The 26693-nt window shown below is 47.5% G+C and overlaps 1 protein-coding gene and 1 long non-coding RNA gene across 2 annotated transcripts in view; one reads left to right on the top strand and one right to left on the bottom strand.

Moving 5' to 3' along the window:
• Nucleotides 1-13676: 13676 nt before the first annotated feature.
• LOC112810723 (protein FAM187B) lies at nucleotides 13677-16803 on the bottom strand. The gene is made up of 2 exons (XM_025854530.2): nucleotides 16091-16803; nucleotides 13677-14156 (listed from the first exon to the last, which is right to left on the bottom strand). The coding sequence occupies exons 1-2, from the start codon at nucleotides 16801-16803 to the stop codon at nucleotides 13769-13771; spliced, it is 1101 nt and encodes a 366-aa protein (XP_025710315.1). The 3' UTR covers nucleotides 13677-13768.
• Nucleotides 16434-26693, top strand: part of LOC112810777 (uncharacterized) — a 24550-nt gene continuing 14290 nt past the window's right edge. The window contains exons 1-2 of the long non-coding RNA XR_003204889.2: nucleotides 16434-17061; nucleotides 21831-21983. This is a non-coding gene — a long non-coding RNA (uncharacterized lncRNA). The remainder of the gene's footprint in view (nucleotides 17062-21830; nucleotides 21984-26693) is intronic.

Here is a 26693-nt window from a genome sequence, read left to right as displayed (position 1 = left end):
CCGTTCCAGAAAAGAGCACATCATCCAGGTAAAGCCAATGAGAGACAGCTGCAGGACTTTTGCTGGAGCTCCTGGAAAGCTAAGTTTTGCTCTGCTCTGCTTGCTTACCTGGTGGGCTGCAAGGTTGGAGCTGCTGGGGGAGGAGAGGACCTGCCTGAAAATGAAATCAATATTGAGGGAAGAAAAGGTGAAAGAAGGAGAGATGCACAGTCCTGAGTGAATTGTTTGAGCACCTGGATTCAGCCATACCTGCAATCCAAACTCCCCCCTGGACTTTTCCATTATAAGAACCATTATGTTCCCTTTGTGCTTAAGCTAGTTTGGGTTTCGGTAGCAATAGACAGTCTAATTGATAACAAAGTCTTAAAGATATGCAGGCAGTCAAGCTCAGGTACTTTCCCCTTGACGGATGTGGGCTGGTGCTTCCCTCATTCAGAAGCCACGCCCCCTCTAGAGGCTCCTTTTCTACAAGGCCTGAGTGTTTGGGGTTCGCTCAACCTGAGGCAAAAAAGCAGAATCCAAGTGTGAGGCCAGAGATGGGGTGACTACAAAAGCAGCCCCACAACTAGCAGCAGGAACTGGGAATCTGCATTGTTAATAAGCAAATCCATTTGCCTTCCCTCTTCTGGGTGGGCTGAGCCCTGATTTTATTAGCTTGTTTTTATTAGCTCTGTCCATGTGTTCAGGGAAAGTATGTAAGCCAGTCATAGTTCTCTCGTCTCCTGGTCAGTGACTGGTTCTGGAAGAAGCTGTGACTAACCACTTCCCAACAGACTTATCCTCACATGTGGGGGTTCCTGGGGTAGAATGGTTTTGCTCCTAAAAAGTAACGCAAGGGAAAGAAACTTCCCTTTTCTGCCTCCCACAGAAAGTACAGCCCTGTGAGGAGGCACTATTTGACATTGGATTCGATTTTCTGGAACTCTTCGTCTGAAGCAGTATCATGGCCGACTCCGTGTCTAGTTTTCCCCTCCATCTGTGTGGGAGGAAAAAAGGGGGTGCCAATCACGTTCGACTGGTTTAACAAAGAAAAAACTCACAAACATTTAGCCTTATCAGAATCTACATGTAGATTCTAAGTATTATTCCCAGGGCAATAAATTATTAAGTAAGACGAATCAGAATTACAGAGTTTGGAAGGTTAGAGCTTCCTTTCACAAGATGTACCCATCTCTGAAGTCCCTCTGGCCTACAAAGAGTATTTGCAAGAGGAGTTTTATGATGCTGAAGAGTGTCTGATTTTCTGCAGCTGCGAAGAAAGATCATTTTTCTACTTATCTCTCTGCAATTTCTTCGACCAGCACTTAGAAGAGCCTGTAAGTACCAAGAGCGAAACCAGAGAGGCCAAACACTTAAAATAGGGGAGGGAAATGGGCAGAGTAGGATTTTAGCAAAAGGAACTGTAAAGTTGCAATGTTTCGCATCTGTAGGAAATGATGGCTGGAACTGTAGCAGCCATATTGCCACCTTGAGGGATGACGCTGCCCATGTGCCAAGGAATCTTAGTCCATGAGAACACCATTCAACTGAAGCAATGACCACTGTAGAACTTCCCTATCTTGGTGAGTTTCATTGTTTTATAAAATAATAAAGGCCTTTATTTTTTTAAAGATATTTGGCATCTCTTCTTCCCTTACTTGCATCCCTACGTGATGCCCCCAGAGTGAAGGATGCACAGGAGACAGCAAGGGAACTTCAACAGTATGGCCCATGCAGTGCTCAGACCGCTGCCCTCGCCAGGCATGGTCCTGGCCGTCCACATGAGATCCCTTCCATTCCCTCTAGGCCCAGTTGCTGCTGGCATCATAGGGCTGATTATGGTTCCCGTATTCTGCAAAAGGGCGTGGTAATTGTTTTTTTTTAACTCTAGCCACCAACCCGTAATATTTAGCTAAGGTCACTCCCAGAACATACATGTCATCAACCCTGATAATTTAGCAGTGACGGTAGAAAAATATCAGAACCATGATCGCCTCTGGGCATGGGATGGGGATTACCTGGGCAGAGTAACCTTGTTGGGTGATGGAACTGTTCCTTCCCTGTACAGGGGTTGGTATGACGTGAATATGCACCCGTCAAAACTCAGCAACATGCGTTTAAGATGTGCACATTTCATCGTATGCAAATTTTACCTCAAAAAAGAACTGTAGACATCGAATTCCAATTAGTGATGTGCATGTTGAAATGTTTAAGAGTTAAAAGTGCTGATGTCTGCTTTAAAATCCTTCACTTGAACTCATTTAAAAATCCAATGAAGAAATCATAGACTTGATGAATGAACAGAGGACGGACTGATGAGTATGCAATAAAGCAAAATGTAGAAAAATGTTAACGATCGTAGAATCTAGATGATGGGTACATGGTGTTATGGTAAAATTCATCCACCTTCTCTGTAGGTTAGAAAGTTCTCCTAACTCAGGGGCGCCTGGGTGGCTCAGTGGGTTAAGCCTCGGACTCTTGATTTTGGCTCAGGTCATGATCTCAGGGGTCCCAGGTTAGGGCTCCACGCTCAGCGGGGAGTCTGCTTGTCCCTCTCCCTCCCCCTCTGTCTCTCCCCCCCCGCGCTTCTCTCTCTTCTCTCAAATAAATACATAAGTCTCTCTCCTTTTTTTTTTTAAAGAAAGTTCTAATTCAATGTTGGCAGTGGAGGGGAGGAGGGGAAGCCTATGTACAGAGAGTAGGAAATCAGGTCCACTGCTGTGGCCAATCCTCAAAATCGTGATGGCTCACACCAGGCGGAAGTCTGGATCTTTCTCAGTGAAAGTCCCCGGGCCCTTCTCTCCTGGGGGGGGTGGGGGGCGCTGCCCAGGGTGTGGTCCTCAACACACAGCCACCAGGCCCATGGTCTAGGCCAAGGGAGGGGAAAGGCCAGAAGGAGACATGGAGATCTGCCAGCGATTGAGTTACAAAGATAACTAAGAGAGAAACCAAAAGTGATGATAGTGATAATTATAACAACAAGAGCCAACATCTGCTTTTCCGACAGCCCAGGCCCTGCTCCAAGGGCTTTACGGGATTTCATCCACCTGTTTCTGACAACCCGGTGAGGTAGGTACTGCTGTTGTTTTCATCTACGGATGTGGAAGCTGAGGCCCAGGGAGGTGGAGCAGTGTCATTACCTCACGGGGAGGCCTGGTGTGGATCGAATCCTCATCCCCCGCACCCCCCCCACCCGGGGCAGGAAATCAACAGGGAAGGGCTTTGTGGGTAACACTGATGTATCAAAACCTGGAGGCATCAACATCTTGTTAAGAGATGGGGAGATGGTGATGGAAGGGTGCTGAGCAGCCGTGAGGACTGCCTGCCTGCCTCTGGAGGCCAGGAGTGGTCCTCACGGGCACACCCACAGGGGCCTGTCCCGGCGACAGGCCAGGTCTCCAATCCGCCCTTGACAATAGAGACAATAGCCCCACGGCAGACGTTGAGAAGCCTGTGCTCTGGGCCAGGAGCTGTTCTGAGTGTTACAGGACAGAGAACCGGTTCCAAACTCAGGTTCTTCGGCCGCTTGCCACTCGAAAATCAATACTTGAGAGACAAGTGATGGTGGGAAAGGAAAAGTTTCTTTATTCAGGGAGCTGGCAACCTGGGAAGACGGTGGATGGAAGTCTCAAGACCGTGCTCCCCATCGGGGGGCAGGGGGGGAGCTGGAGGGTTTTACCAGGGAAGTGGCAGTTGTTTCCAACGCGGTCAGGCCTTATCTCCGGGGAAAGTTTGGTCTTTCACTTCTCAAGGCCAGTGATCTGCAAATCTCAAGGAAAGTTGGTTCTGCACAGAGCAAGGGCCTTAGGCCCGCAAGCAAGCAGCACGTAAACGTGAAGCAACAAGTTCTCCTTTAAGACCTGTCGGAGTGCCGCGGCCTAAGCACCACACGGCCTCAGCTTACTCGATCCTCCCAACAACAAGGATGAGCAGGGGACACGGAAGCATGGCGCGGAGATCCCAGGAAAAGCCATTGCACTGGGGACTCCCACGTGATGCTGTGGCACCAAAGGACCCTTGCAGACTAATGCCAAATCAAACAGCAGACTGCCCCAATGGTGGACAGTTATTTGACTCATTTCCGGTGCCCTCGCTTCAGTCTCGTTGGCAGAAGCCACAATGTCCATGTAGAAGTGCTGAGAGTGTCAGTGGCGGGGGGTGGGGTGGGGGTGGGACACAGCGTGGAGGAGCCAACAGGCGCTCATCTCGATCGGCAAAATGGCGATAATTAGGGCATTTATTGGAGAATCCACTGAGGCCGCGGAGCTTCCGTGTGGGGAGAACTCAGGGCACAGTGGACCCTCTCTAATGCCAGCTATTGTGAGCACTGTGGTTACTGCCTTGATAGAAGGAGAGGATGGAAGGAAGGAAGGAAGGAGGAAGGACGAAGGGGGCAGCAACGCAGGAAAGAGGAACAAGAAAGAAGAAAACATTTTCACACTCAAGAGGAAGGAAGGGAATGAGGGGGGAAGGGGGGGATGCAGAAGAATCGTGAAGCAGGTGGAATGTTCCCAAAGATTCCCACAAACAACTGGAAAAAGAGCTTTGTCCTTCATGGGGTAGATTGCAAGTTCCCGACCACACAGCCGAGGAGGTTTGCTGAGCGGGTTAAGAGTCCTCCTGGATCCATTTCCTGCTGCATCCCAGCTGAGGCAATGAGCACCTGACCTTTCCCCTCTGAGCCTCAGTTTCCCCATATGCGCAGGTTGCCATGAGAAGCTGATGAGCCCATGTAGCAAAGCAAGCTCGCTGTCTTTGTTAAGGGGTGGGCAGCCACGCCTGGATTCTGCTCTCAGGATGTCATTACATTTACCCAGTTCTCAGTTGGCTGACAAATCAAAAGGATATAAATAGCCATGTTTGGTTTCTCATAAATGCATTAAAAATGACTTGGCATCTTGCCCAGGCTCCCTGTCAGGGCGGTGGGCAAGGATTGTTTTGCAGAGATCTAACGGGTGTCAAGGTCATGGGCTCAGAAGGAACTCCAGCTGACCAGTGGTACCAGGTGTCGTCTCGACCAGCCCACGCCCTCCTTGGCACAGGCTCACACTGCCACTCTGGGCCCTGGCAAGCCCTGCTGGGTGACTCAGGCCCGGCCACTGCCTGTTTGCCTGGACTCAGCCCTCCGGCTCAGCCTGCATTAGGTCAGTCTGTTCACAAGTGGGTTCTGGGAAGGCTGTGCCAGGCGGCGGGTGGAGGGGCGAGCAGGGAGAGGCAGATACGGCGAAGGGAAAGACTGGGCTGTCCTGGGGCCTCCCTCCATCTTTTTTCATAAGCTTCTAGGAGGCTGACCTCACCCCTGGCTCAGGAGGGGGGCCCTGGGGGCAGAAGTTACAAATTCTGGACTCCACTGTCTGGGTTCAGTTCCTGGTTGACGCACATGTGACCTTAGGCTTTTTTACCCTATCAGTGCCTCAGTCTCCCCATCTGCAAAATGGATAGAATAGCAATGCCTACCCCATAGGGTTGCTGGAAGGTTTAAATGATTAGATGGATATTATTATTACTATTACTATTATCATTATCTCCTGAAACAGTGTCAGGCACAGAGTATCTGCTCTGACTAGGGATTGCTATTATTACTACTTTTCTGAGCAGCCTGGTTGGGTTCAACTCCCAGCCTCACCACTCACGAGCGCCTGGATCCAACTGTGCCTGAAACAGAACCTACTCTTGGACTTCTCCATTCCCAGAGGCAATACACTCCTTGTTAGTGTAAGCCACTTTGCCTGGATTTCTGTTACTTGCAGCCACATGTGTTCTGACTAATACAGAAGGCTATTGGGGGCTCAAATAACAGATAGGGAAGACATCTGAGGAGATGGGGAAGCTAAGGAAAGGAACAGAAGTGATACAGCTTGAGAAGAGTTAGCATCCTCCTCTTGGGTTAGAATCCCAGCTGTGTTCCTTACTGCCGCCTCTGATAAAGTGATTATAGAGGGGAGACTGTCCTTCACTCCTCCCTATGTACATCCTTACAATGTGACTTTGCCACTCTTCCCATGAAGAGATAAGTCGATTTCCCCACCCTCTGAATCAGGGCTGACCTTGTAACTTCCTTTGGCCACAGAGAAAGAGATACTGTGTTAGTTCCAAGCTTAGGCTTCAAAAAGCCTATGCAGCTTCTGCTGGCTCTCTTGGACCCTTGCTAGGACCTCGCAAACACGTCCAGGATAGCCTGATGGAGGGTAGGAGACTGAAGGCTCCCCAGCCAACTGCCACCCAGCTCCCTGAAGCAGAGCCATCTAGCTGCTCAGAACTGACCACAGATGCATGACTGAGCCCAGCCCAAGACCTGACGAACGACCCAGCTGAGCCCAGCCTATGGCACCAACCTATAGAATGGAGAGATAAATAAATGATTGTTGTATCAAACTACTCCACTTTGGGTGGTTTCTTATGTAGCAGGAGATAACAGATACATCTTGTCTAACCCAGCCTTGCCCAGGGGACCTCCCAAAACCTAAACCTTTATGGTACATGGCCAGCCAAAGCTGCTATGCCCCAGTCCCTGGTCAAGTGCTGCCTCTGAGCCTGGGCCTCAAGAGGCCTTGCAGCTTCTGTTCATTTTCTTGGACCCCTGCCACCACCCTGTGGACAAGCCTGGCTCGGCCTGTTGGAGGATGAGAGACCATGCGGAGAGCCCAGCCGACTAGCCAGCTGACTCTTGCACATGGAAGACACTTCGGCCAAAATTGGAGAGCCAACCCAGCCCACTGTTGATCAGAGAAGCATGAACCCTCTCTAGACTTGTGAGCAATCATAAATCTTTACTATTCTAAATCCCTGATTTGGGAGGATGTTTTATTTCACCATAATTGATAGACTAAGCTTGTATCAACAGGCGAGTAGATTTACCATTCTAGCCCTCAGTGTCCTCCTGTGAAAAATAAAAATCACTTGGGATGGGTCATGAGGATGCCGTGAGCTCACGATCCTAAAGCTTTTGGCATGGGGCCTGGCAGAGAGCGAGCACTCAATTAATGGAAGTTGTTTTAAAAAGAGGGAAAGTGAAGGACAAAGAGACAGCTGACCACACCCCCTCCCACCTCACTTTGAATATCCCTGCATTGTCTGGCCAGCTGCGGATTATTCCAGAGATGACCAATGGCCCATAGATCCCCAAGCCTTTTATCCTTTAGTGTCACCAACACAGAGACATTCCTTGGAGGTAGGGCTGAAACCCTTGAGTAGAGGTGCACTTGACCCTTGAGGCCACCCTGTCCAGGAGAAGTAGCTACACAACAGTTACAAGTTCTAGACTCAGACCTAGGTTCTGGGACCAAGCTCTGTCATTTACCTTCCATGTGACACTGAGCAACCAGTGCAGCCCTTCTGAACTTCCACTTCATCCCTGTAAAATAGGGATAACTGTACCTACCTCCTAGGATGACTGTTCATTCATTTCTTCCTTCAATCAGCGGACATACATTTGTTGAGCTCTTAACAATGGTCCGGCTGTTTCGAGAGCGGGAGGTACAGTGGGGAAACAACACCAAAAATATCCCTGACCTCATGGAGCTCTCAGTTCAGTGGGAAAAGAAAAATATTAACCCACCAGTGACAAAAGCAAGTGAAAAATCGCAAAAGGGACAAGGGTTTTGGAAGGAGAGTATATCAGTCAGGACAGGCTGGGTTATGCTATGCGAACAAACATCCCCCAAGTCTTATGGCTTAGGATAACCAATGTTTATCTTACTTACGAGCCATGTCTGTTGTGGGTCAGCTGGAACTCTGCTCACACCACAACCCAGGGCCGGCAGAACACCCTCCCTCTCAAGTACTGTGGGTTCTGCTCAAAGGAAAGAGGACTCGAGAGTGTCTTGCTCTGGAATTAAGTGCTCTAACTTGGAAGTGACTGGATTACTTCTGCCTGCATCTCATTGGCCGGAGCTAGTTGCATTGGCCTCACTCCTCCATAAGGAGGCCAAGCAGCACCTTCCCACCCTGTTGGAAGATGGACAGCCAGGGAGATTTGGTGAACAGCACTAAGGACCATTGTGAACATGTACATACGGTGGGGAGGCTTCCATGAGGGCAATAATGCTTGAGCTGAGGCCTGAGCAATACGAGGAGTTAACTAAGAGGAGGGGGAGAGGAAAGGTTTTCTAGAAGGAGGGCACAGCACGGGGAGGAGAGTAAAAAGTAGAAGTGGCTTAAAGGCAGCCAGTTTGGCTGGAGCCAGAGATGGATCGACATACAGTGTAAGGAAAGATGAGAAGTGTGTAGCAGCCCGTTTGTGCAGGCATGGTAGGCCATGAAGGTGGTTGGTCTGATTCTAGGAGCAAGGAATGGCCATGGCTGGGGCTTTAGGCAGATGTGGGGTCTCCTGGATTTGCTTGAGCATTCAGGGAGAACATGGCCAGGGACTCTCATGAAGGCCAATGAAGGGTGCCCTGAGCTGTTGTGGAAGGATGTGGGCCCTCTGAAACTCTGTGTCTCATAAGACTATGGCAGATTCAAAGCTTTATTTTTACCTAAAGATGAGAAGAGATGATCTTTTTATGTCTGAACAACAACAAAAAAAATGAGGAGTATATACAAGTTTTAGGAATTCAGAAAAGTCAATTTAAATATTCCCCTCAGGTCAGTTAGTATAAGGAATTAAGGAATCAGAATTACAGAATTTTTTAGGGGTTAAAATTGCTTCAGAGGACATGGTCACAATCTCTGAAGCCTGGATTGTGGCAATAATTGGCCAGATGCTCACCAATTGACCTCCTCTTCCTGGGTACACAGAAGGCCACATTTCCAAGCTTCCTTTGCAGTTAAGTAGGGGATGTGTGACTAGGTTCTGGCCAATGAAATGTGGACAAAATGAGTGACATTTGTAAGCCTGGCCCTAACGCCCATACCTGATTCCATGTTCTTTCTGTCTCTTCTGTGGTAACCTTGGAAACCACACTTCAGAGGGCAGCCTGTACCCTCTGAGTCACTGCTTGGAAGAGAGCCCTGAGGTGCATCTGATCATGATGTGAGCAAGAAATAACACTTTGTGCTTATTCTGTGGTTTATTTGTTACTGTAGCAAAGCCTATCTCATCCCGACTTATAGAATGACTTATAGGACTCCTCTAATAGAAGTAATATTTGCAAAGGCAATTTCATGATGCAGAAGGTGTCTATATTCAAGGTTATTGCCTTGAGTTGTGTAGGTCAGCATTAGGCAAAGTGACCAGCCAAGGGGCAAATAGGGACCCACTCTATACCTGACTCACCAAGCCAGTACCCTGATATAAGGCTGTGTCCATGAGAAAGAAGCCCGTTTTAAATTGTGTGGTAAGGTGACATGTAGGCTAATGACAGGTTTGTCTGCATTTCTGCAGTGTCAAGAAAAAAAAAAGGAATATTTTCTCCATTCTCCTTTCTTTCTCCTTCCTATAGCAAGGCCAAGCACTGGAATTGTATTTATTAATAATTATATTTTTTAAAGTAAGTCTAAGAATTTAAAAAAATTACAATGTAGAACACCTCACCAAAGAGGATATACAGATGGAGAATAAGCAGATGAAAAGATGCACCACATCAGACATCATCAGGGAAATGCAAATTCAAACAATGAGATACCATGTCACACCTATCAGAATGGCCAAAATCTGGGACACAGACACCACCAAATGCTGACGAGGATGTGGAGCAACAGGAACTCCTGTCTATTGCTGGCAGGAATGGAAAACGGTACAGTTGTTCTGAAAGACAGTGTGTCAATTTCTTCCAAAACTAAACATAACTCTTCCCATACAACCCAGCAATTTCACACCTTGGTATTTACCCAAAGGAGTTGAAAATTCTTAGGTCCATACAAAAACCTGCACACAGATGTTCATAGCAGCTTTCTTCATAAGTGCCAACATGTGGAAGCAACCAAGATGTCCTTCAGTAGGTGAATGGATAAACAGTGGAAGAACCAGACAATGGAAGATGATTCAGCGCTAAAAAGAAACGAGGGAGCAAAAGCCATCAAAAGACATGGAGGAGCCTTACATGCATATGGTGACGTGAGAGAAGCCAGCCTGAAAATGTGATATACCATACAATTCCAACTATATGACATTCTGGAAAAGGTAAAGTCTGGAGACGGTATAAAAATGAGTGGTTGCCAAGAGTTAGCCGGGAGACAGGGCTGAATGGCAGAGCACTGAGGGTCTTTAGGGCAGCGAAATGACTCTGTTTGATACTACAGTGATGCATATGTGAATCCAGATCCATAGAATGTACACCATCAAGAGTGAACACTAGTGTGAACTGTGGACTTCGGGTGATAATGATGTGCCAATGCAGGCTTATCACTTGTAAGGGACGTACCCTTCGGGTGGCATGTGTGGATGATGGCAGAGGCTGGGCATTCACCAGATGTTGATAATGAGGGGTGAGGGGCAATCTCTGTCCCAACCTCTCGATTTTTCTGTGAACCGCAAATTGCTCGGAAAAAAAAAAGCAATGTCTTAAAATTACCATATGACAAGGAGGGACGCCTGGGGGGCTCAGTCAGTTAAGCATCTGCTTTCGGTTCAGGTCATGACCCAAATCAGACCCATTCTGGACTTCTGACCTCCAGAACTGTAAAACCGTAAATTTGGGTTGTTTTAAGCTTTTCCGTTTGCAGTCATTTGTTATAGCAGCTGTAGGAACCCAATACCCACCGCCTCGAGACCCTTACTTATCTGGCTCTTTCTTGTTGTTCAAGGCTCATCCACAAAGGTATGGATGCCAAGAGGTGAGAATCGCTTGGGATCACCTGAGGGTCTGCCTGTCGCAGTGGGACACCGACCGCCTGGGTTGTGGGCTGTGATCTTTAGGGCTGTGCAGACAGGCCTGGGCTCAGCTCTTGAGAGAAGCTGTCCCTGAATGAATAATTGAAAACAGAAATGTCGATTTGACCCCAGTAAAGGTTGAATCAAGAGCCCATAGACAAACACCTGTGGGCTGATGTGTTTTATTTGCCTGGGGCTATGTTTGAAAACTTTTTCGAGCCAATATTTACGGGTTAAAACAGTTTCGCTCAGACATCTCAATTTCCAGAAGCACGTGAAGCTTTCAGAGGAATGAGAGGCCTGCATGCGTGCCTGGCGGAAATCAGCTAGAATTTTCTGACATGGCCCCAGAGTCCCCCCCCCCGCCCCAGTATAAAAACTCCTACACCTGCCACAGCCCCCACCATGCCTTGCCCCTCGTGTATGGTCTCTGCTTGGCTCAGGCAGGCCACGGAGTTAGCAACCCTGGCATCTCAGCTAGGGTTCCCCTAAATGTAAATATGAAAATAGAAAATAGAAAGTGTCAACCAGGAGGCAGGAGGTAGGTATGAACCATCAGATAGAAATTCGAGAACCACAAAATACATTAACCCAAGTAAAAGGCTCACTGGACAGACTGAAGAGCAGAAGGGAGATGACACAGGAAGGTGTCAGCAAACTCGAGAGATCAATAGACATTCTCCGACCCGCACAGCAGAGAAGATGGGAGGAAAATCAACAGTCTTGGGGACCCGGGGGACAACAACAGCTCTGACATCCATGTCTTTGGCGTCCTGGGAGAGGAGAGGGAAGGTGGGGCAGAGAAAATATTTGAAGAATCTAATCTCGGGGAGCAGAAGTGAGGGAGAGCGAGGCCGGGAAGGAGCTAACCTGATCCACGGTGCCCTAATGAGCCACTCACTGCTGTACCCTCCGGAAGCTCAGTGCCACTGAGGACCCTTGGAGGGAATGTGTAGAATGTAGCCCAGACTTGTAGCTCCCCACTCCCATCCTTTCTGAGTTAGGGTTGCTCCCAGGGGCTCCAAGCGCCCAGCGGCCAGCCTGGCCCACACCTGGTGCAAGGGGCCATCCACGTAACTGCCAAAGCTATAGGGGACCTCAAGGAGGGCTGGGGGCAATGGGTGGGGGGAATGTATTTGTTGCCTACCACTGCATAACAAATTACCAGACATTAAGTGGCTTACAACAACCCACATGCATGATACCCCGGTGTCTGTGGGTCAGGAGTCCCGTGGTGGCTTGATGGAGTCCTCTGCTCAGGGCCTCCCCAGGCTGCAATCAAAGTGTTGGTCAGGCTGTGTTCTCATCTGGATGCTTGACTGAAGAATCTGCTTCCGACCTTCTCCAAATTGTTGGCAGAGTTCCCTGCCTTGTCGTTGTGTGACCAGAGGCCTGGCGGTGGCCTCAGGTCCGAAAGACCACTTACAGCTCCCAGTCCCCGCCAAGCGGACTTCCTCAACACGGCGGCGGACCTCATCAGGCCGGCAGGCCTCTCTCACTCCAGTAGGCTAAGACAGAGTCTTGTGTGACGTACTCTAATCCAGGGCTGACATTCTGACACCTTCACAGTCGGAAGAGGGATATGGTTGGTAACAAGTCACAGGGGCCATCCACGCTGAAAGGGAAGGGGATTCACACAAAGGTGTGGATGCCAAGAGGCGAGAATCGCTTGGGATCACCTGCCTGTCGCAGTGGGACACCGACCGCCTGGGTTGTGGGCTGTTATCTTTAGGGCTGTGCAGACAGGCCTGGGCTCAGCTCTGGTTCCTCCACCCCGAGCTACCACACAATGTGCCCCTGTGGGTGCAGGACACTGGGGGTTCCTGGGGAGCTGGTCGGGAGGGGCCCAGAGGCCTCCTTCCAAGTTCACTGTGTGACCTCAGGCAGGGTGCTTGAAGCCCCTGGGCCTTGATGTTCTCAACTACAAAACGAGGTTCGTAGGAACCCCTGCCTCATGGGTGGCCGTGAGGACATGATGTTTATGAAGGGTGTGAGTTCTGATCCTGCCAGGAAGTTCACAGGTATTTGCCATTCCTGTCATCGTGATTCTCTGCCTCTGCTTCCCGATGGACCCCATTTAGTTCTCCACGAATGTCCCCCCATTCTGTAGGAATCTTTGCGTTTTGGGCACCGTGTGAAGCCTTAAGGGTTTTGGCAACAGGGTCTGGTAAGTGAGGAGTGAGCTCTGCCCCCCACTCAGGGGCAGAAGTTCTGTTCTGGAAGTTTCAGATCTGTCCTGTCGTGGCTTCACAATGGAATATCAGGGCAATGCATTTTCCAAGGCATTAATATTTTATTTATCACTCTTGCACTCTGCTGAACAGTGTATATAATTTCTGGGAACAGCCAGGCTTGGTGATTCCCGGGGGCCAGCAGGGCCAGGCCTGGCGCCTTGTCCTGGTAGAGGGGGTCTGTCTCTCCTTCCCGGGGCCCGAGGGGGCTCTCTGCACTGCAGGAGCCAGGAAGGGTGACAAGTGTCCAGCAGTCCCGGGCCACCCCCCCGGCAGCACCGTCTGCCTTGGAGAGATGGCTAAGCCCGAAGGCCCTAGGCACCTTGGGCCAGGGTGCGGCAGGTGACAAGCACGGAAAGGCAGCACCCCAGAGCAGATCCGCAGCGTCTGGGGGCTCCCCACCCTCATCCCGCCTCAGCCCTTGTCCTTGGGGGAGTCCGGTCAGGAAGGAGGTGACAGTTTACCAAGTCCCAGGGCCTCACCCTGAAAATGGCCTCATTCCATCCCTCCCTCCTGGTGAGGAACACAAGACTGGAGCCAGGCAACCTGAGTTTGCACAGGAGGACACCCCCCCGCCCCCCGCCAGTCTCTAGACAGTGGTCTTGCCTCAGCTTCCCCATCTCTGGGATGAGGATTGCTAACGAGTTAACAGAAAAGGACCTGGAACAGGGAAGACTCAGCCTCAGCTGTAGCCGTGGGTCCGTCTCGTGCCCCTGCCCACACCCCACCCCCAAGTGCCGTGGGAAGGACAGCTCAGGGGAAGAAGACAAGGGACACCAGGTGTCCTGGGCACCGAGGGCTCGCTTTATTTCACCAGCAGCACCTGGTCGCTTCTTTTGTCCTGGGAAGGATGGAAGAGCTTTAGCAGCTGTGCGAGCAGGCCCAGGATGATGCCCACCAGCAGCATCAGCTTGAGTCCCTTGAGGACGGACCTGGCCCTCCCCTTCCAGGCCTCCCCTGACTCCTGTTGTGGTCCAGCTTCCCTTTGCCTGAGGGTCTCTGGCACATCCGGAAAGGGCTTGGGGTTGAAGCAAGCCACGAGCTCCTGCTTCACGAAGCACTTGTAAATGGCTGGCTCAAAGACCCGAAGCTGCCTGCCACCGTTGGTGGGTTCCAGAATGGTGCTTAAGTCCTGGTTGGAGAGCTGGCCCTGCCAGGTCAGGGGCTTGTCGTTGACTTCCCAGAGGATGGGCCTGCAAAGGAGGACAAGGTGAGCTGCAGCAGCCTGGGGATGCATGGGAGGCGGAGGTCTGGAAGGAGGTGGAGACGGCGGCACCCGCCACCCTGGGGAGCAGCCAACAGGGCACCCCCTCCAAGAGTGCGTGGGGAAGGCAGGGCCAGGCTGGCGGGGAGCTCGGAACCCCACCCCGCCCTAAATGGGCAAGGGGCATAGGCTTCTAGCTTTTTGAGCCTCCGCTCTGTCGCCTGAAAACTGGGGGTGTGAAGATTGTACCTGCCTCACAGGGCTATTTGAAGGAATGAGCGAGAGACACTGCCTACGTGATTGCCCCCCACCCCCCACCCCTGCTCTCCCTGCCTGGCCTCATTCTCTCCACTCTCCCTCACTCTCTCTCTGCCCCAGCCACGGTGCCTCTGAGGTGGTCCTCCAACAAGGCTGGGCCCCATCCTGCCTCAGGGCCTTTGCCCCTCCCTCCGCTGGGAGTGCTTTCCCTCAGCACACAGGGCGCCCTCACCTTTCAGTCTTGGCAACTTCTCAGATGGCTTCCCTGCCCTCTGTATTTAAACCGATCCTCTCCTCCACTCCCATCCCCCGTCCCGGCTCCTATCACCATCTAGAATACCGTATGTTTTATTCATAGGCATTTGCCCCCTCAGACATCACACTGACCCCATGAGGCCGGGGCCAGCAAGCCCGCCGTACTGAGTTGGATAGTGTCCTCGCCAAACGCATGTTCTAAACCTCGGAAGGTGACCTTCTTTGGAAATGGGGTTGTTGGCGATGTAATTCGTTAAGTTGAGGTCTGACTGAAGTGTCCCCGGGCTCTAAATCCAATATGACCCGTGTCCTTTTAAGAAAAGGAGACACACACACACAAACACACAGGAAAAAGACCAAGTGATGACGGGCAGATCGGAGGGACGCAGCTACAAGCCAAGGAAGGCCGAGGATTGCCCGCCACTCCCAGAAGGGAGGCGGAAGCAAGGACGGCTTCCACCCACCATCTCAGAGGGCACAGGGCCCTGGGGAAGCTTTGACTTTGGACTTCTGGCCTCCAAAACTATAACAGACTACATTTCAGTTGTTTGAAGCCACCCAGTGCATGGTATTTGGTGATGACAGCCCAAGGGAACTCATACAACCCCCATTCAACAGATGGGGAGACTGAGGCCCAGAGAGAAGCCACAGGCCCAAAGTTACACAGTTGGGAAGTGTGGAGACCAGGCCTGGCTGAATCCAGAGTCCAAGACATAAACCTCACATGGAATGCCACTCTACTCAGGTCCCTAGAGACGTGGCAACTCTTGAAGCCTCGGGGACCTCTCTTCTTCTTTTTTTTAAAGTAGGCTCTACACCCAGCATGGAGCCCAACGCAGGGCTTGAACTCACGGCCCTGAGATCAAGACCTGAGCTGAGATCAAAGAGTTGGATGCTTAACCGACTGAGCCGTCCAGGCGCCCCACCTCTCTTGATTCTTCTCTGGGGTTCCTGATGACGGGCACTCGGGAACTGCTTGTCTGGCAAATGACATGGAGCAGGTGTCCCAGGCTCGCTAGCAGGGGCTCATGTACTTTCCTGAACTGTGGGGGCTTTGTAGAGACTACGTGCTACTTTTATACTTAAATAAAGGAGGAAAAAAGGAGGGAGACAAAAGAGATTGTGGGAAAGAGAAGAAGAGAAGTCACAGCGGGAATAAGGAAAAGAACACCAGACGGAGGTGGTGGGACCAGAATTGACAGAGGAGGTGGCTGCAGAGGCCCCAAGAGGTTGCTTGGGCTCCCCCTTTGCAAGGGAGGGGCTTACACAGGCCCATGGGGGAAGGAGGGCGAGGGGGACCCCACAGCCAAGTGGGTAGGATGTAGGGTCACCACGGCTCCCCCTGGACAAGGACTGTGCCCCTCCGAACTGTCGTTTCCCCATCTCTTAAATGGACGCCGGCAGAGTCACCTGTAGATAGATCCCATGGGGCAGGTGAGCCACACAGATCCTGAATCCTCATTGATCTCAAAGTTGTCAAAGGCAACGAAATCCAACGTGGATATTTCACACGGGACCTGGCAGGCCTCCACCTGCATCTCGGGCTGCAAGCGGCTAGACCACAGCTTCACATGTCCCAGGTAGAGCCAGCAGGGCATGGGCTCCTGCAGGGGCTCCTCAATGTAGCAGTAGCCCAGGCGCTTCCGCTCCCCCGGCTCCCCACAGCGGTTACAGTCCTGCCAGGGATCCCACTGGGTGAAGATGAGCTCCTTACCACCCAGACTCAGGGTCTCGTTCGGCAGGGGCTTTTGGCCCAGGCCTTTGTGGGTAATATGCAGGGTGCTGACATCCTGGAAATCAATCTCATACTGCACCACTTGGACGCCATTCTTGTCCCGGCAATGGTAGAAGCCTGTCTGGGAGGGCAATGGGTTTTGGATGAGAATGCCGATTTCGGGTATTATTTCGATGTTGGAAACACTGGAGACTTTGTTGGACCAGCTGGTCTCGTCTTGCAGGAAGAAGAAGTACCACTGTGCCCCAGAAGAGTTGCAGGGCAAAAAGATGTCATTGTCTGAGAGGAGGGCTTTTTGGCACTGCTTCTCGTTGGGACAGCTGAAGGAAGCATGGGACCCCAGCAAAGGGACGGCGAGGCTGAGCAACAACCACAGGGCGGTGAGCATGATGGACTGGGCTGTGGCAGTGGGCAGGGCACTACCCTGGCCATTGTGAAGTCACCCCTGAAACCCAGGCCCCAGTGAGGGTGAGGTGTCCTATGGGCCACCGCAGGGGTGTGTGAGGTCACAATCCCCATTTGACAATTTAACAACTCTATTTCATTTCTATTCCAAGTCCTCCACTCTGCTGGGATAGGAAGAAACTTAATTTGTCTCTTCAGGGTTTTCTCTACCATCCCCGGCTTTGGCATTCAAGCGTCACATGTGAGCATTTGATACATTTTTCTCTGAACACTGACTATGTTCTAGGCACGATTCTTAGTGGTGGGCGTGGAGAGGTGAATAAATCCTCTCTGGTTACCATTCTGACTTCCTACCCCAGCCACACTGGCCTCCCTGCCATCTCCTGAAAACATCAGGCAAGCAAAAGGCTCCTCCTGCCTCAGGACCTTTGCACACACTGGCCCCAGACTCTTTCCACAGATAGCTGCATGATTTAATTCATTTTAAACAAATAAATATTTTTCTCAGGTGTCTCCTTCCTAAACCCTTTCCTAAACTTCTTCTCCGTCCTGAAATTAAAAATAATTATTGTGCAGGCTTGATCTGCCATCATTCACTCATTTCACAAATGTTTACTGAAGGCCTACCATGTGCTTGCTGGCCCTTCTTCTAATCAGAGCCCTGAGCAGATTAGATAAAGCCTCTTCCCCACTGGGATTTACCTTCTGGTGGAAGAGAGAGACAATAAGCAAATATATAATACATAATATCAGATACAGTAGATTCTCCTTATTCATAGCAGTTATAAAGGTTCTATAAAGTTGCTGAATTAGCAAATACTGAAACATTGTTCCTAGGAGAAATGCATGCTTAAGGTCCTACAAGCCTTTGGTCATAACATTTTTGTCAACTGCTCAACACATAACCTTGCTTTATGTGTATTTTTCTTTAAAGACCTCTTATTTAATATATATTGTTCATTCATTAACATTGCCTGAACAAAGCTTATCTAATACACGCGTTTTCTTCGTAAGACACATCGCAGCCTTCTTGTGCTTAGGGACGCTGGCCAGGGCTTCAGCTCTGCTTGGGAGCCATTTTAAATAGCAGAATCAACAAAAAGTACAAAAATGCAACAACAACAAAAAATGGCCCTAAACAGACCATGAAAAGGATACTTGTTAATAGTAGGAGAGCTGAAACCAGAAGGCAGTGTCACGGTGTTGGACCTTAGCTGGGAATGTGCATTGTTAGGTGGCTCAATTTTTTCCACCACCCTGTCCATGTCTGCAGATGACTATGAAACCACTGTGGGTATTGACCTGGGGGCTACAAATAAATTTTAGCGAGTAGGTGAATTCACAAGTACGGAATCCTCAAATAATGAGGATTACCCAATAATTGCTAAAGATAAGAGCAGGGAAATGGGGATAGAAAGTGAAGGGTTGGTATGTGGGTGTGAGCTATTTGAGGGAGGATGATCAGGACTGTCTGAGCACTCGCTGAGGAGGTGAAGTTTCACAAACACTTGAATAAAGTGAGATAAAGAGCCACGTGGATATTTGAAGGAAGAATATTCCCAAGAGATGGCTAGACCCTGATATGGCTGCCATATTTAAAGGGCACAGAGGCCAGAGTGACTAAGGAGTAGTGGACAAGGGGGAGAGTGGTGAGTGGGTGAGGTTAGAGGTTCACTTGGGTCTTTGCTAAGACATCCTGCCTTCCTCTCTCCCAGGCTCCTTATGGCTGGGGGCTCTGTTAGTCGTGTCCCTGTCCCACGTGGGGACCTCTACAGGCTGTGTTTGGCATAAGCTGTACGCTTAGACTCTGGAACTGCTGCTTCGATGGCATTTTGCTGCCACCTTCATCCCAGGAGTGGGCCACACATCCCCTCTGTTCTCACATCTATTAAAACCATCTAGAGTTTTTGTCTCTTCTCAGGACCTTATAAAGTCCCTCTACCTGAGACACATTAACATCTACACTTCTGTTGCCTCCCCTCCATCTCCCTGCCCCTCTCTCTCTCCTCTGCCCGCCCAGGAATCTTTTCTAAAAAGTAAGCAGGGCTATGCGGAAACTGTGCAATACCCCACTTCTGATTTTCACATTGTCTAGGTGAGAAGTAACAAACTGGCTGGATCCAGCCTGAATAAATGTTTTCATTGGTCTCCCTAGGACGTTTTTAGAATATTTAAATCAGTGACCAACATGTAAAATCCAAGGGATTTCATATGAGAATCCAGATTCCCTGCTATTCTTTAAATAGTGTGGGTGAGGTTTCCGCTTACTGCTACAATTGAGAAGCTTATATCAGACTAACACTCTTCCTAATAACAACGGTAGACTTTAAGATAACTGTGATTAATATGTCCAGGAGATGACAAGATGAGGATTTTGAACCTATATAGAAGAATCAAATGGAAATACTAGAACTAAAAAATAAAATGTCTGACATTGAGAATTCACTAGAAAGGGTAGCAAGCTATTAAACACAACAGAAAAGAGGATTAAGGAAATAAAAGATGGGCCCACAGAAAAATATCTGTACTGATACATGCAAAAAAAAAAAAAAGATAAGAAAATACAGAAAAGAGTGTAAGAGACATATAAGACATGGTGGAAAGTTTTAACATTCATGTAAATGTAGACCCAGAAGCAAAGGAGAGACAGGAACATAAGTAATATTTTAAGACACTGAATGAAAACTTTCCAAAACTGATGAAAGACATCAAGCAACAAATTCAAGATGGCCTTCAAACCCCATGCAGGTTAAATATAAATGAAGCCACACCTAGGCCCGTTATAGGAAAATGCTGCTGAAAACCAAAGAGGAAATAATAAAAATGACCAGAGAGAAAAAGATACCTGCTTTCAAAGTAACAATCATAAGACCCTACACTGACTTTTTAAAATTATTATTATTATTATTAGGTAGGCTCTACACCCAGCATGGAGCCCAGTGCAGGGCTTGACAAAAAACAGGAAGAAGGCCTAAATAATGAATACTAGTAATGAAAAAAGAGACATTACTACAGATCTTACAGGCATAAAAAGATAATCAGATAATATTAAAAACAACTTTTGGCCAAAACTTATACAAATTTAGATAAAAAGGATAAATTCATTGAAAAACTTAACAGCACTGGCACAAGAAAAAATCTGAACTATTCTATATTTACAATGAAAGAAACTGAATCTGTAATTAAAAACCTATGCACAAAAAACCATCTAATGCCAGAAAGCTTTACCACTGAATTCTTCCAAATATTTCTTAACAATTAAGAAACAGCATCAATCTTTCAAAATCTTTCCAGAAATATAAAAAGATGAAACACTTCCAAACTTCTATGAGGCCTGCATCACCTTAATACCAAAACCATATAAGGTTATTACAACTAAGGAAAATATCAGGCCAATCTCTTTCATGAACAAGGACACAATATCCTAAACAAAATATTAGCAAATTTCCTCCAATGATAAACAAAAAGAATTAATATCATGACCACATTTGTTTTATCCCAGGAAGGCAAGGTTGGGTTAACATATGAACACAATAAATGTAATTCACCATATTATCATAATAAAGGAGAAAAACCATATTATCATCTCAGTAGATGTGGAAAATGCATTTGATACAATTCAACACTGGGCGCCTGGGTGGCTCAGTTGGTTAAGCGACTGCCTTCGGCTCAGGTCATGATCCTGGAGTCCCTGGATCGAGTCCCTCATTGGGCTCCCTGCTCAGCAGCGAGTCTGCTTCTCCCTCTGACCCTCCCCCCTCTCATGTGCTCTCTCTCTCAAATAAATAAATAAAATCCTTAAAAAACAAGCAAACAAACAACAAAAATTCAACACTCATTCATGGATCAAAACTTTCAGAAAACTAGGAATAAAAGGGAATTTTATTAATCTAATAGTTTTTCTATTAAAAACCTAGAGCTGTATTATATTTACTAGTGAAATATTAAGAACAACATAAGCATGTCCGCCATCAGCTTCTCCACTCAGCATTTTACTGGAGGTAAGTGAATTTCGCAAAATAATTTGATACAAAGTCATATACAAATACCAAATACAGGGATGCCTGGGTGGCTCCGTTGGTTAAGCATCTGTCTTTGGCTTAGGTCATGATCCCAGGGTCCTGCAATCGAGTCCTGCACTGGGCTCCTTGCTCAGCGGGGAGCCTGCTTCTCCCTCTGCCTGCCGCTCCCCCTGCTTGTGTGCTCTCTCACTCTGACAAATAAGTAAATAAAATCTTTAAAAAAAAAACCCAAATACCAAATATATTTTTATAGACCAACAACAAACAATTAGAAGATAAAATTTAAAAGATACAATTTGTCTCTCTAGTTGCCCCTCCAATGCTAACAGGCATGTGTCCTAGCCCCGCCCTCACCTGCAACCCTGCCAAATCTAATGGGTGCACCCAGTCCTGTGCTCTTCCCCTGCCCCATGAAAGCTAGCAGGTACACAGAGTTGACACAGGGGATTCCCCTTGATTGCCTGGTTCTGGTGGCTGGTTGGGGTGTGTGTGTGTGAGAGTTTGTGTTTCTGGGTCCCATGGGACTGAAACAATTGGAGAGACAGTTCTTGGCAGGCTACTATCCCCAGGGCACTCCCCAGACAGCAAACACATCACAGTCTTCCTGTGAAAAAGACCTATTTACTCATCCTAGAGTTTTAGCCTGAGGGCCAGGCTTCTAGCTGGCCACACATCTAGAGGTTGTGAAGGAGTGCTCAGGGCATGTAGGCCAAGGGACACCAACTATGTGCTCTCCCTTGGTCTCACTACAGTTCACGGTTACCTCCAAGAAAGGAGCTTATATACTCACCAGGAGCCCCGATTTTCACTACTCTCACCCAAGGGACACCGGTAGATCACTTAGTCCAGAGGTCAGCAGGGTTTACAACTGCGGTACCATAGGACTATATAAATTTGCATAAATTGAGAGCTGCTTCCAGAGGGTCTCGTTTCCAATCAGCCAGAACCTAGGTGCTGACGGAGATTCTTCCCTTTGAAACTCTGACAGGTCTTGGCACACCCTCAACGACGGGGACCTATTGAGGATAAGTCAGGCTGCCTGGACAACCATGAAGGTCTGAGAGAAAACCAAGAACTAAGACAAGGTTGAATGATAAAGGTTCATGTCCTACACAAGGTCATTCCTTCAGGACTGGGACAGGTAACTGTTTCACCGAATACATAGGAACAAACACAAATAGTTGAGCAAGATGAGGAAACAGAAGAGTTTGTTCCAAATGAAGGAACAAGATACAACTTCAGGGAAAAAAAAAATAGAGATAATTAATTTACCTGAGAGAGTTAAGAGTTCAAAATAATGGTCATAAAGATACTCAGGAGAAGAATGGATGACCACAGTGAGAACTTCAACCCCCACCCCCCAAAATTAATTAATAAAATCTAAGAAAGTACCAAATAGAAGCCACAGAAGTGTAAACAATAACTGAGCTGGAAATACACTACAGGGCCAGAAAGGTTCAATAGCAGACTCGATGAAACAGAAGAAAAGATCAGTGATCTGGAAGACAGGGCAGTGGAACTCACACACAGAGCAGGAAAAAGGGAAAACAAAAGAATTTCAAAAAGTATAAATAGCTTAAGGGACCTATAGGACAATATAAAACAGAATAACATTCACATTATAGGAGTCTCAGAAGGAGAAGAGAGAGAGAGAAGGGAGAACACTTATTTGAAGAAATAATGGCTGAAAACTTCCTTAAACATACATCCAGATCCAGGAATCCCAGAGAGTTCCAAAAAAAAAAAAGATGAACCCAAAGAGATCCACACCAAGACACATTTATAACTACAATGTCAAAAGTTAAGAATAAAGAGAGAATCTTAAAAGCAGTGAGAGAAAAACAACTTGTTTCATACAAGGGGACCCCCCCCCAATAAGATTATCAGCAGATTTTTCAGCAGAAATGTTGCAGGACAGAAGGGAGTGGAAAAATATATTCAAAATGCTGAAATGAAAAGACTTCCAACCAAGAATACTCTACCTAGAAAGGTTATCATTTAGAACTGAAGAAAGAAAAAAGTTTTCCAGACAAGCAGAAGTTAAAGAAGTTCATTGCCACTGAACCAGCCTTATGAGAAATGTTAAAAGAACTTCCTTATGCTGAAAAGAAAGGGCACTAATTAGTGACAAGAAGCGAATGAAAGTAAAAATCTCACTGGTAAAGATAAATATATAGTAAAGGTAGTGGATTAATCACAAAGCTAGTATGAAGGTTAAAAGGCAAAATTAGTAAAAATAACTATACTCATAATAATTAGTTAAGGGATACACAAAAATAAAAAGATGTAGAATGTGATGTCAGAAACATAAAATGGAAGTAAAAATGCAGGTTTTAGAATGTGTTCAACTGGGGCCCCTGGGTGGCTCAGTTGGTTAAGCGTCTGCCTTTGGCTCAGGTCATGATCCCAGGGTCCTGGGATCGAATCCTGCATTGGGCTCCCTGCTCAGCGGGGAGTCTGCTTCTCCTCTCTCTCCATGTTCTCTCTCTCTCTCTCTCAAATAAATAAATCAATCGGAAAAATTAAAAAAAAAAGAATGTGTTCAACTTATCTTGCTATCACCTTAAAACAGACTATTATATATATAAGCCATTATATGTGAAGTTCATGGTAACCACAAAACAAAAACCATATACTAGATACACAAAAGATGAGAAAGGAATCTAATCATAACACTAAAGAAAGTCATCAAACCACAAGGGAAGAGAGCAAGAGAAGAATAAAGAAACAGAGAGGAACTACAAAACAGCCAGGAAACAAAGAACAAAATGGGAATAAGTATATACCTATCAATAATTACTTTAAATCATTAAATGGACTAAATTCTCCAGTCACAAGACATAGGGGTGCCTGAGTGGCTCAGTCAGTTAAGCATCCGACTCTTGATTTCAGCTCAGGTCATGATCTCAGGGTTGTGAGATCAAACCCTGTGTTGGGCTCTGCACTGGGCGTGGAGCCTGCTTAAGATTCTCTCTCCTTCACCTTCTGCCCCGCCCCTGCTCTCTCTCTCTCTGTCTCTAAAAAAGAAAAAAAGACATAGAGTGGCTGCATGGATTTAAAAAAAGAAAAAAAACCCAGACCCATTTATATGCTGCCTATAAGAGACTCACTTCAGATGTAAAGTTACACACAAACTGAAAGTGAGGGAATAAAAAAAGATGTTTCATGCAAATGAAAATAAACAAACAAAGGGCTGGTAGCTATACTTATATTTATTTATTTGACACAGAGAGAGACAGCAAGAGAGGGAACACAAGCAGGGGGAGTGGGGGAGGGAGAAGCAGACTCCCCGTGGAGCAGGGAGCCCAATGTGGGGCTTGATCCCAGGATGCTGGGATCATGACCTGAGCCGAAGGCAGACACTTAATGACTGAGCCACCCAGGCGCCCGACAAAATAGATTTTAAAATAAGGACTGGGTGGTTGGGGTGTGTGTGATCCCAAGGTCCTAGGATAGAGCACTGTACTGGGCTCCTGCTCAGTGGGAAGTCTGCTTCTCCCTTTCCCTCTCCCCACCCCCATGTTTGTGCTTTCTCTCTCTCAAATAAATAAAATATTTTTTTAAAAAGACTGCAATAAAAGAGAAAGATGGGCATTACATAATGATAAAGAGTTCAATACAACAAGATATAACATCTGTAAATATTAATGCCCTCAATATAGGAGCACCTAAATATGTAAAGCAAATATTAACAGGGAGAAACTCACAGTAAAACAATAGTAGGGGACTTTAATATGCTACTTACATCAATGGATTGATCATCCGGACAGAAAATCAATAAGGAAACATCAGCATTAAGTGACACATTAGACAAGATGGACTTAATAGATATATAACAGAACATTCCATCCAAAGCAGTAGAATACACATTCTTCTTAAGTGCACATGGAACATTCTCTAGGATAGATTAAACGTTAGGTCACAAAACAAGTCTCAATAAATTAAAGAGGATTGAAATCATATCAGGCATCTTTTCCAACTACAATAGTATGAAACTAGAAATCGATTACAAGAAGAAAACTGGAAACAAAAATCACAAATATGTAGAGATTAAACAACATGCTCCTGAACAATCAATGTGTCAATGAAGAAATGAAAGGAGAAATCAAAAACACCTTGAGACAAGTGAAAATGGAAACACAACATACCAAAATCTATGGGATATAGAAAGAGCAGTTCTAAGAGGGAAGTTCATAGTGATACAAGTCTACCTCAAGAAAAATCTCAAATAAGCAATCTAACTTTACACCTAAAGAAACTGAAAAAGAAGAACAAATGAAACCCAAAGTTAGTAGAAGGAAGGAACTAATAAAGTTCAGGGCAGAAAGAAATGAAATGGAAACTAAAAAGACAGTGGAAAAGATCAACATAATTAAGAGCTGGTTCTTTGAAAAGATAAACAAAACTGACAAACCTTTAGCGAGACTCACTAAAAAAAAGTGAAAGGGCTCAAATAAATAAAATCAGAAATGTAAGAGGAGAAGTTACAACTGATACCACAAAAATATAGAGGATGGGGGGCGGAGCAAGATGGCGGAGGAGTAGGAGACCTAGATTTCGTCTGGTCTCAGGAATTCAGCTGAATAGGGATCAAACCATTCTGAACACCTACGAACTCAACAGGAGACCGAAGAAGAGAGTAGCAACAACTCTCTGAACAGAAAAGTGACCACTTTCTGGAAGGTAGGACGTGCGGAGAAGTGAATCCGAGGCGATATTCGGGAGGATAGACGGCGGGGGAGGGGCCTCCGCCGGCCGCTTCTGGCAAGTGCTAGAGCCGCGGAGCACAAAATCGGACCTTTTAGAAGTTGGCTCCGTGAAGGGACGTCGCTGCAGTGGCTAAGCGGGGGGTGGAATCCTCCCGGGACAGTGTGGTCTCAGGACCCTCGGGGTCACAGAGAGACCGGGGGTGCCTGAGTGCGCCAGAGCTCCCAGGTATCGGAGCGGGGAAGCCGGCTGCAGAGACGGAGCAGAGTCGCGGGCTCTCAGCTCGGGGTTGCCATAGACTGTGACCCGCGGCCCAGTCGGGGCACGGCTCCTCCAGCAGGGACCCAGCAGGCGGCAGATCCGGGGAGACTCCCCTTCCTTCCCGGGGAGGAGCGGTGCGGGAACGCACTGCAGGGATCTGCTGGGTTTGGAGACTCTGCGCGGGGTCGGGTACCAGAGATAGCAACGCTCGGTCACAGGCCGGGTGAGCACAGGGCGCAGCCGGAGACCGGGGACACGGAAGTGACTGCTTTTCTCTGGGGGCACACTGAGGAGCGGGGCCCCGAGTTCTCGGCTCCTCCGGGTAGAGATTGGGAGGCCACCATTTCTGCCCTGGTCCTCCAAGGCTGTACGGAGAGCTTGCAGGGAACAAAAGCTCCTGAGAGCAAACCGGAGCAGCTTCCTTAGCCCGGACCGACAAGGGCGGGGCAATTCCGCCTCCGGCAAAGACATTTGGAAACCACAGCAACAGGCCCCTCCCCCAGAAGATCAGCACAAACAGCCAGCAAGCCAAGACCAAGTTGATCGATCAAGGAGAACGGGAGAACTCCAGCGCTAGGGGAATACTGCACATAGATTCATGGCTTTTTTTTTTTTTTTTAACAATGATTCATTATTTAATCAAAGTTAATTTTTGTTGTCTATTTTTTTTTATTTTTCTTTTTCCCTTTTTTTAACCAACATCTTATCAATCCCTTTTTAAAAAAAAAATTTTTTTTTCATTTTTCATTTTTAGAGTCATATTTTATCCCTTCATAGTAGTTACCCTTATTTTTGGCATATATATATAAGTTGTTCTCTCTTTAAAATTTTGAGGTACAGTTTCTTCTAACAGATCAAAATATACCCTAAATCACTAGTGTAT

Source organism: Callorhinus ursinus, unplaced genomic scaffold (genome assembly GCF_003265705.2).
Source record: "Callorhinus ursinus isolate GAN/ISIS: 27379988/994484 unplaced genomic scaffold, GSC_fseal_2.0 scaffold61, whole genome shotgun sequence".
Lineage (NCBI taxonomy): Eukaryota > Metazoa > Chordata > Mammalia > Carnivora > Otariidae > Callorhinus > Callorhinus ursinus.
The sequence above is the reverse complement of the archived record's forward strand: the minus strand, read 5'-3'. Positions and strand labels throughout refer to the sequence as shown.